General features: G+C 43.9%; 1 protein-coding gene across 1 annotated transcript in view; it reads left to right on the top strand.

Moving 5' to 3' along the window:
- Nucleotides 1-3,427: 3,427 nt before the first annotated feature.
- Nucleotides 3,428-11,166, top strand: part of TMEM131 (transmembrane protein 131) — a 71,073-nt gene continuing 63,334 nt past the window's right edge. Inside the window, exon 1 of the mRNA XM_083610334.1 lies at nucleotides 3,428-3,923. Coding sequence (XP_083466460.1) covers nucleotides 3,755-3,923 — 169 coding nt within the window. The 5' untranslated portion in view covers nucleotides 3,428-3,754. The remainder of the gene's footprint in view (nucleotides 3,924-11,166) is intronic.

The raw sequence follows: 11,166 nt of genomic DNA, 5'->3' as shown, positions 1-11,166 counted from the left end.
CCAGGCCCAGTCATGCAAAAGTTTAAGCACAGGGCATAAGTTCAAAGATAGCTTTTTCCTCACCCCACTCACTATCAAAGATCAAAGAATTCAATAGGCCCCTATGCTATGTGAGAATTAAACCCCTGAAAGTGACAGTTCTGAAAGTGACAAGAGACTGTCCATTAAAAAATAATATCGTGGTTTGCCAATATTTAAAAAATGCCATTTCTACATTTATTGCTGCTCTTTGTCAAAGGGGATCTGTATTTTGCTTCAGGTGGGAGACAGTTCTAGATTTTATGTTTTGAAAAATGGGGAATCAGCCATTATGTTTCTTCATCCCTATATCACAATGTACAGGAAACCAGTATAGCGCCTACGAGAGCCCAATGTATTCAACCTTCTATGTCTTCACACATTCCATTGTAAGATCGAGACCAATGCAAACTTTATGGCTTTAATATCAATCCAGGTCACACACACACACACACACACACACACACACACGCATAAATTGCTTAGCATCCAGTTACAAACCGGAACTCAAAAACTTGTTCACTGTTTGGTGACATCTGGATTGGTAACATTAATTCTAAAAAAGGTATTGCTATCCTATGGATTGGTTTCTTACTCATGAGCCAACATAGTTACCTTTCTTCTTTGTAAACAAAGATATTAGTATGATGAAGCCTCGGGTGACAGCAATTGGTTTGTGGTGATGTGGTATCAAAGAATGCCCATTAATGCTCTAACAGATCAAGGAGGGAAGGCTTGGGCAAGAGAATGTTCACATCAGTTTTCTTGGAAATAAATAAAATATCAGGTTGGCTTATATGTAAATATCCTAAAGACAGGGAGTGCTGTGTGACTAATAGAGAGACTGAAATGATGTGTGAAATGTCAAAGGAGTCCAGAGCTACTGAAGGAAGGGTAAGAGTAGACAACAGATTCTGAGCACAAATTGTATAGACTCCATAGGGTCCTCTGCCTTTATTTGAAACCGCCTAGGAGATTATTCATCTGTTTGCTTCGTCTTGTTAAAAGTTACATCCTTTAGGTTAGGGTGATCAGGCTTGTTGATCTACCTTGTTTTATAGTAGAATTTCAAGATCTAAGAGCATAGGAATATAGGAAACTGCTTTACACTAAGCTGGCTGAGCTAGCTCAGTACTGTCCACATAGCTCCCTGTGGTTATAATTTGGGGACATTCCCAGTCCAGTGCTACTTAGAATTGCCCAGAACAGAACCTGGGTTTTCTGCATGCAAAGGAGATGCTCTACTACTGAGCTACAGCCCTTCTGCTAATCAGACTCAAATGATACAGTTGAGACTTAAAGAACAGGACTCGCCACACATCTGGAGCCTAGGAAATCATTTTCAGTACCCAGAACAGCACCCAGTACAGTGACCAGAACTGTTTTGCCCCCAAAATCTAATCCTGATTAGCTTTTTCCATTTGAGCAGCTTATTTAAGTGAGAAAAGTCACGTTGGTGAGGCTGTTAAATAATTGGGAGATGGATATATTTTGTGATCTATTGACAGTCACCCAGAGATCTATCAAAATATAGCAGTCTACCTTCTGCACATCTGTGTGGTTTTTTTAGGTCAGCCTGTGCAGATTGAGTTAGCTGCTGTAGAAAAATGTGAGAAAGTTTTGAATCTCAAAGGAGTAGGTGGCCTTAGAAAGATGCTTACTAGGCGTACTTGGGAAAGCTTTGATGGTTTCTGAAATATACTCAGAGTCGCAAAGTGATTTCATGCTCTTTATTCAGCTCATAGTGGTGAGGAGGAATGAATGAAAGTCCCCTCAAAGTATCTGCTTTATATACATTATTTACACAATGGGCTGCACATGATTGGCTAATTCCGGAATTCTACTGTAAGCCAATCAGGTTGTGGATTCACTTCTATCTGGAGCATGATTGGGTGGTTCCTGCCAACCAATCATCCTGCTGCATTGTTCTAGGACCAATCAGACTGCTGCATTCTGAATCCTATTGTTCTAGGACCAATCAGACTGCTGCCTTTTGGATCCTATTGTTCTAGGACCAATCAGACTGCTGCAGTTTGGATCCTATTCAACTCAGTACATAACAGTTTCCTTCAGACAGGACATGCTCAGGGCAAAGAATGCGTATGAGCAATAAGGCCAACTGAGGATGATGAGTTACAGCATCAACTTGTGGGAGCCAGCTAATTATGCAATCCAATGTGGAGTAGTTTGGAGTTCAAAGGAGAACCTAAGAGACTTGTGCCAATGTGCTTAATAACAAATCCCAAGTAACAGAAAGAGCAAGAATGAAAATGAAAGATGAGAGGAAGCTTGAGAAGCAGGAGTGTGCATTCAAATTATTGCTAGACAACAATTGAAAATTAAAACATGTACTGTATACCCGATAGGGTCATAATGTCTCAATTTGTACCCCAAGGTGAAATATGATAGGCTCACTGCAACAATCCAATATGAACGAATGATTTGATTTATTTTGGTTACTGATGGGATTGCCACAATTCAGTAGGATTTACTTCTTTTAAAAAACACGAATAGGCTTGCACTATTGGTGTTTAATAGGCACTATTGGTGTTTAATATGCAGGATTTTATTTTTTTGTGCTGGCAATAGCAGACTGATTCTACACATGGGAGTTAAGTGTGCACATTGGTACAAGGCTACCCTTGCACATATTCTATGGAATTTTACAGGCAATTGGTCTCTTATCTCATTTAAGGAGATAGTCTGTTTGCGCAATGCTGGAGATGGGCAGTAGGAGATATTGCGTGTCCAGAGACCTGCAAGCACCATTGAGAATCATAGGATCCTAGAGTTGGGGGGACTCCAAGGACCATCTAGTCTAACCCCATACAATGCAGGAATCTCAGCTGAAGCATCCATGACAGATGACAACCCGACCTCTGCTTAAAAACCTCCGAGGAAGTAGAATCCGCCTCCTTTCGAGGGAGTCCGTAAAATTACACACGACCTAGACAGTCACCGCCTGTGTGTGTGTGAGAGAGAGAGAGAGAGCAATCTGTGTCAACAGCGCTCCTCTAATCTAGCCGTGATTCAGACTCGTAAATCTTCTGCAAATGGTGAGATTTCCACCGAGCACTGCTTCAGCCAATCTCAAAGGGGCTCCCCGTATTAAAATGGAACTGCCTATGCCCTTACCAAAGATGGCGGGGGAGGTTTCAGCTCTGTCAGCCTAGCTCGGAGAGGCGTAAAGCGGGGCCTTCCGCCACGCCGCTCACGCTCTCCCTGTTGCTCACCGTACTGTGAACTCCGTGCCCTGATCAAAAATGGCGGCTCCTGACCTAGCTTGTAAAAAACAACAAGCACGTAGCGGAAGGACCCTGACCTTATTAAAGATGGCCGAATCTCAGTATTTTATTATTATTATTTTTATTATTGGTTGCCTATAGGAGGTGTGTGAGCGTAGCGGAGCGACGCCCCTTCACGCGCGAGGCGGGGTGGGGTGGGGGGGAGGAGCGAAAAGAGAGGGGAGAGAGAGGAGGAAGCGCGTGCGATGTGCGCGCGCCGAGCGCTCGCACCCGCCCAGTGCAGCGGCTGGCTCCCGCACGCGCCCTAACGAGAGAGGGAGGGGAGAAAGACACACACACACACACACACACACACACACAGTCGCGGCGAGAACTGCCTCGCGGGCCAAGCAGGGCCCCCTCAGACGGCGACGGAATCCCCGGCGAGCTGAGGCGACAACAACAACAACAACAACCAAGCAAACAACAACAACGGCGGCAACACGACGGCGATGGCGGCGGCGTTGAAGCGGGAAGCGGCTCCCCGTCCTCGCTCCTCCTCCGGGTCCCCCTCGGTCCCTGCGGCCGAGAGCCGGTCGGTAGCGGCGGCCCCCTGGCTCGGAGTCACGCTGCGGCTGCTGGTGGCGCTGCTCCTGAACGCGGCCCGGGCCGAGAAAGAAGGTGAGGGGAAGGGAAGGGAAGGAAGGAAGGAAGGAAAGGGCTGGCGGGCGGGGAGGCGGCGGCGGGAGAGGAGAAACGCTGCCTCCTCCCTCACGGCGACCCGAGAGATCGCGACCCTCCCCGTGGGGCCGCCTCTGCCCACCTCTTCCCCCAGATGTTTCATTAAATGCCCCTCCGCTCGCTTGGTTCTCACGTGCCCACACCTGGTTCGGGGCCGCCCTCTTGCTCCTCCTCCGTGCTCCCCCTGGGGCGAGGGGTAGGGGTTTTTCCCCCCTCTGAGTGTGTTTGGTGAGGGGACGACGACCCCTTAACCCTTCGCCGGGTCTTTCCCAAAGTTGTCAGCCGTTCCCCTCCTGCCCCACAAAGCGCCTCAGTCGGAAATCAGTGCTGAAGTTTCTGGGTACTATTGGCATCCCCTGAGTTAACTTGGCTTTCTGTGTCTCTTCCACCCTCCTTCATTCCCTCTTTCTTTCTGGGGTCCCGCCGTGTGCGTATTTCTCCTCCTTCCCCCTTTTCCTCTCCCGGTGCTCTGGCTCGTCCCCTCCCAGCCGGGCTGCCAACTCACTGGCCGGCCCTGTGGGCTGCTCCACCCGGCTGTGGGGACCTGCCGCCTCTGGGCCTGGCTCTCTTTCTCGCCCTCTCCCTCTCCCTCCATCTCTCTCTCCTCGCTTTGTGACCTGGGCCGTAGTAAAATGCCGAAGCTCGGCGCATGCATTTGTCAGTGAGGTAAAGTTGCTGGGGGTTTTTTAAATCCCGCTTTTGTTTTTGTGTGTTGGGAGACGGGGACGGAGCTCTAGTCCTGCCCCTGCTGAGCTGGAGGATCCCGCCCGCACAAGGCAAGGCAAGGCTGGCTGGCTGCAGGCACCACCATCTGCAGCCCAAAGTTGGACCTGGCTTCTTTTAATAAGCTCATCTCTTAAAATATTTACCTTGGCTACCCTGAGCAGCTGTCAGATTGCACCTTGCACCCGCTGGAGAACTGCTTTCTTTCAAAAACAAGCAAAGGAACAAAAAAGGTCTTTTGAGATTTCTGGACATCACTGCATTTTTATTTTATTTTTTGAAAAATCCAAAATATTAATTTGGGATTCCTTTTCAAGCTTGTTCTGTGGAGGTAGTGTAACGTCAGCAGGGTTGAACTGTGTGGCATTTTTAAAAACAAAATTCCCGAGAATCCTGCATACTGAGAAAATACACGAAGTGGTTTTGGATTTGGTTACTGATGCAGCAAAAAGGAAAGGAGGGCAGCATCAAAGAGTAGCATATGCTGCTCCAGCCTCCACCCCCAGCCTCATTTTGGTACTTGGAAATAAAGATGTATTGATAGCATGCAAATTGCCCAGCATGTTTTGATAAATAGTTTTCAGGGACGCTGTAAATTATGGATAGACAACTAGTGCCCAGCAAAGGTTGTTGGACTCCAATTCCCAGCAGCCTCAGTCAGTGTGGCTAGTGGACAGGTGGGAGTTGAAACCCAAGAGTGCATGAAGGGCACCATGTTGGTTACCCATGTTGTCAGAGTCCCTGAAGAGCATTTATCAAAAAAGTCAAGCATTTCATTTTATAGATGCAGTACCAGTTTGAAGTTTCACCTGCCATTCTGAAGCATCTTCAGGACTTAATAAAATGTCTGGTAGTGGTCTTTGAAGCACTGTGAAGAGCAGCAAATGATTTTAAGTCAGGGGGTTTAGCCACTGGAGGAAAAGATAACAGACATTCTTGAAGAAGAAACACATCAAATAAATCTGCAAAACAGATGTGAGTCATCTTCCTTAGAAGTATCTTGCTTATAGCAATGCTTAGTAACTTTTTGAAGTTACTAGAACCTTTAAACTGGAAACCAAGTGGATTTTATGAAAATCCATATCCTTAACTTTGGTTTGACGCAAACTTTATGAAGCTGAGTTGAAATTCTATTAACCAGTGACCTTAAACATTAAAATGTCATAATGTACATAACTTTTTATCTGGTTGTTTATCATATGGAGCTCAAAGAAAATGTCCCTTATCTTTTCAGTGGTTTGTGTATATACATACGGTGTGTGTTGAGATTTTGCTGCTTCATTCTATTTAAAAATGTGCCTTCATTTGTAGCTAGGACTTACAGTGTCAGCAGTTAGTCTTGCAATGTCATTCATAGATTTTCTTTTTTAATGATTCATGAAGATTGCTCTGATTCTGTGGTCGTTCTCAGGTTTGCTGCTTGGTTGTTTGGTACTTTGCTATATTCAAGAAGGCAAACAGTTCTGAATAGTATTGTCAGTTTATCATGACTGACAATGAGAGCTAATATTTCTATCTACATTTGAGTATCTGTGTGCTGCCTCCCCAGGGACTATTTCGCTTCGGCAAACTAACAAGAATCTTGCAATTTCTGCCTGTGTACATACACTTACTTTGTATCGCCTCTGGTTTGACCCATTGTGCCACAGAGCTCTATTCTTCTTCAGGGATGTTGAGTTTTCTAGCTTGTACCTGTGTGCTATACTAGTTTTTCCCATTGTGTTCATTTGAACACAGGGGGAGTTTGCTGACTGTATAGTGTCTTAACTTCCTTAACCGATGTCCGTGTTTTGCTATCTTAACTTCTTACTAGTAGCCTGTTTTACTCAAGATACCTCTATTTGTATAGCTGAGTGATTTATCCCTTCCAGACTGATATTATTGGTGACTACTTAGGAGCTACCTACAGTAGGTTTTTAAATGTTTGCAAGTGTGAACTTCTAAGAAATTAGTACGATTCTGGTTTCAAAATTTCCTATTTAGAGGCAATGCCACAAACCTGGATTTCTTTTATTATGCAGATAGGCAGCCTAAAATAAGTACAGTAAAGTTGTTCTAGTCTTAAAGTATTTTAAGAGTGAACATCATTGATTATGTTGCTACTGCATTCATAAGCACAAGAGGAAGGTTGCACATTAATAAAAGGTTTAACTGCTTAGCAGTTTCTGTTAACTGGACTTTGCAGAAAAATATTCTACTCACTGCTTTTACTTGAACTTTTACTTCTTGCCTTATATCTTAACAACTGTGAAAAGCTACAAAAATTTACTGCTATGCCAGTATCTTTCATGTATTAAATTGTGGTCATGGTCCCAAAAAGCTATGTCTTTTTCAAATGCTGGATATTTTGAAACATTTAAAACATGCATTACTTTAAACCACATCATTTTCTAAATTGTCTTTTTTTAAAACAAAACAAAACAGTTTTCACTTTTACAGTTTTGCAGACTGTGTGAAAGCAGTAGCTGTGGTTTTGACAGGCAGGTTCTCACTATTCTGGCTGTAGTGTCTTGTCAACTAACCATTTTTGTTGGGTGTGCAGGTAAATACCTATTCCTGTTCCAGACAGGTAGCTTGCCACTTGACTGGTTGTCTGCATAGAATAGCATTTGTCCTCAGGCAACCAGGCAGGTGGCAAGGACAGAAGCCCGTTTAACCCTCTTTCTGCTGCCTATTTACTCATGGCACTCTTTGTCGCTATTGTAGCATTGCTTGGTTTTCCCCTTCCACGCTGGAGAATTGCGACAGAGTACTCTGGCTCCACTTTCTCTTCTCTTTTTCTAGAATGTGTAAGTGAGAACATAATCTGATGCGTTTAGCAGCTGGGAGAGGAAGAACAAGTAGCACTTCTAGTAAAGGTTAAACTGGAAAGGCCAGGGATGTATAGCACAGTAACTTGCATTTCTGCATGTGCAATATGAGAGAAGAAAGGAGTCAGGCAACTGATTGAAATGGGGGGTAGCGGGTATCCTGGATAGCTCAGTTGGTTAGACTGAGTGTGGTGCTGATAATGCCAAGGTTGCAGGTTTGATCCACAAATGGAACAGCTGCATATTCCTGCATTGTAGGGGGTTGTACTACTAAATAGTCCCTTCCAACTCTACAGTTCTATGAATCCAATTTTCCTTTGGTTCACATTGATGATGAAGTGTTTACTGAAACAAGATGTAGTGTTTACCAAAAGATCACTCCACTGTCTGGTGACAGGAGAATGTAATGAACATGCCAAGCCACAGTTATGAAAAGAGTGGATGCTTAAGCCTTGATTGACCCTTCATATGTTAACGTATTATATGTTTAGAAAGTGGGTGCTAGTTTACAACTCATTATACAGTATAAGACATCTCTGGAATGTCTGTTGAAACAACATGGACCTAGTCAACCTTAACATACAGATGCAACAACATCTTTGTGTTAGTCTTGATCTTTTTAGTTTTGATAGCAGGAACTCATAATTTTTAACTCATTGTTTTCAATAGAAAGCTCACAATGGAGTGTGTTATAGTTCTGAAATACACTGAACCATTTGACAAGAATGAAATCTTAGACTTGAATTCTGTGACAAGTTAACTTAAGGCAGTTTATGGAAGGAAAGATCCCCATGCCTTCCTCCCTACTGTGGTCACTTGTGCTTTTGGGGGGGGAACCTCTCTAGAGGGTCAGGGACACCCCCCTCCAAACAAAAAGAATGGGGGATGAACCATTGGGGGCTGCTGGAAGGGAGTAATCTAAAATCCAACTTTCTAAGATAAGGAAATTCATGGAAGGAAAGTTTTTGTTTTTCTGTATTGGTCAGGAGGGTCCTCAAACCTCTCAGTCAGCTGCAGCAGGAGGAAGGGAATGAGAATTTTTCCTTCTGTGAGCCTCCTTTACTTCATTTTTAGGGTCATTAAAGTATTACTTTCAATACATTTCTACTCCTAGTTTATTTTTGTGTGCTGTTAAGAGTTTCTACAAGCTGCCTACAAATCTATATAGCATGTTATAATCCAGGACATGTTGAGGTTTTCATTGAATGCATTAAGACACCCATGTCTTGTGTTCTTTTCGTATTACATTAAAAACTCATTTAAGTTTTCATCTGCCCTTTTTACTTACGCCCCTTTTATAAGTCACTTTGATTCTACCATCCCATGTTGTAGTTCTCGCTCCCATTTTCAAGGTAATTTTTCTTGGCCTTGCGTTCTTATATCCACACATCTGCTAATTGGAGTATACCTAATATGCATGTTTAATTAGCATATATATTAAATTTATATCATCTCCTTTCCTCCAAGAAGGTGTACATGGTTCTCTCCCCACCCCATTTTATGCTCAGAGAAACCATGTGAGGAAGACTAGGCTGAGAGACTGTGACTGTCCCAAGGTTTCCCAGTGAGCTTCATGGCCAAGTGGGGATTTCTACTCTGGTCTACCAGGTCCTAGTCCAACACTGATTTCTGTGTTTTTGTAAGACTAAGGTAAAGGTAAACGACCCCGTGATGGTTAAGTCCATTTAAGGGGGGACTATGGGGTGCGGTGCTTATCTTGCTTCAGGCTGAGTGAGCCAGCATTTGTCCACAGACATCTTTCTGGGTCATGTGGCCAGCATGACTAAACCATTTCAGTGGGACATTATGATGAGTGCCAGAGCGCACAGAAATCCCATTTACCTTCACACCGCAGCAGCACCTATTTATTTACTTGCACTGGTATGCTTTCGAACTGCTAGGTTGGCAGGAACTGGGACAGAACAACAAGAACTCCCACCATCACATGGATTTGAACCACCAACCTTCTGATCAGCAAGCCCAAGAGGCTCAGTGGTTTAGACTACAGCGCCACCCACTCCCTGGTTTTGTAAGACTGCAAAAGACTAAGTACAACCCCATCATTTGCGCATCTGCACATAAATAAATGCTTTTGAGTTCATTGGGCTTACTTCCAGGAAAGTGTGTATAGGATTTCAACCTAACAGTGCAAACCTAGACAGACTTACAAGTGAGTAAGTCTGGACATAAAGAAACTTCTGACTAGACTGACATAGGATTTCACCATCTATCTCTGTATATAACACAGGGCTCCACCACGCCCAATGAATCAATGATTTACATACAGCTCATGGTCATTGAACGTTATAGTAATTTTAACAATCTATGCTAGGTTACTCTAAAGTTGAAATAGTCTGCAGAGCACTGGTGTCCAACCTTTTTTGCAGACATGCTCAAAATGATGAGGGCTTTATATCAATGATGGAAGAAATAGGGCAGAAACAGATGGCTACATAACTCTGTTTTGCAAGCCTCAAGGACAGCTGATCTTTCCTAAAACCACCATCCTAAACACCTGATGTTCTTTGAAAATTAGATTGGATTGAAAAGCTCCTGTGCTTTTCTGTGCCCGTGCCTCCTGCACACACGCCTTAAGCCAGCCTTTGCCAACCTGGTCCTTCCAGATGTTTTGGAGTGCAACTTCTGGTCTTGCCTCTCCTTCACTCCATTCTGGAAGCCTGTGTACTTGGGTCACATAAACATTGTGGGGTGGGGTGGGGGGCGCCAATACAGCTTCTTGCCAGGGGTACCTCTGAAGAGGGGTAGTTGTATGCGACTAACTCCTTTGCCTTGTATCTACATTTTGGTTAGCTGATCATGAGATTGCAGTGACACAGTTGGATAGCTCAGTTGATTAGAGTGTGGTGCTGATAATGCTAAGGTTACAGGTTCAATCCCCGTATGGGACAGCTGCATGTTCAGATTGGGCTAGATGATCCTCAGGGTCCCTTCCAACTCTATTACAGTAGTACCTCTAGTTACGGACTTAATTCGTTCCGGAGGTCCATTCTTAACCTGAAACTGTTCTTGACTAGAGGCGTGCTTTTGCTAATGGGGCTTCTTGCTGCTGCTGCGCCGCTGGCACACAATTTCCATTCTCATCTCAAGTTCTCAACTTGAAGTAACTCTTCCAGGTTAGCGGAGTTTGTAACTTGAAGCTTTTGTAACCTGAGGCATTTGTAACTCGAGGTACCACTGTATTCTATGAATCTATAAGTTATGGGATCTTCTGGATTAAGTGCTGAGAAATTCTGCTCTTTGTAGTGAGTTAAAATGATAACCACTAATATATATTTCTTGGGCAGCCTACACTGTTAGATGTCTTTCCCCTGCACTGTCGGATTTGGCCCTTGTGTGGGATCATTTGGCGTTTGGAGACACCTGCATTTACCCACCAGACCTTGGCCCTGAAGTCTTAGTGTGCTTATTCAGTCAATATGTAATGGATTGGATTCAGGGGTTGGGTGGGGGAACAAGCTGAGAAGCTTAATCCAAATAATTATCATGTGATCTGGGACAGGGAATAGGCGCTCCTACTGTAGATGGGATTCTTCCATCTATGCAGTCTTATATGTTGGGATTAAATTGTTTTTGAAAGTTATACTTCAATTAGTCATATGTGATCCTCAAGGAATACTGGCAGGAAGTTG

Source organism: Podarcis filfolensis (assembly GCF_964270895.1).
Source record: "Podarcis filfolensis genome assembly, chromosome: 4".
In the NCBI taxonomy this organism is placed as follows: domain Eukaryota; kingdom Metazoa; phylum Chordata; class Lepidosauria; order Squamata; family Lacertidae; genus Podarcis; species Podarcis filfolensis.
The sequence above is the reverse complement of the archived record's forward strand: the minus strand, read 5'-3'. Positions and strand labels throughout refer to the sequence as shown.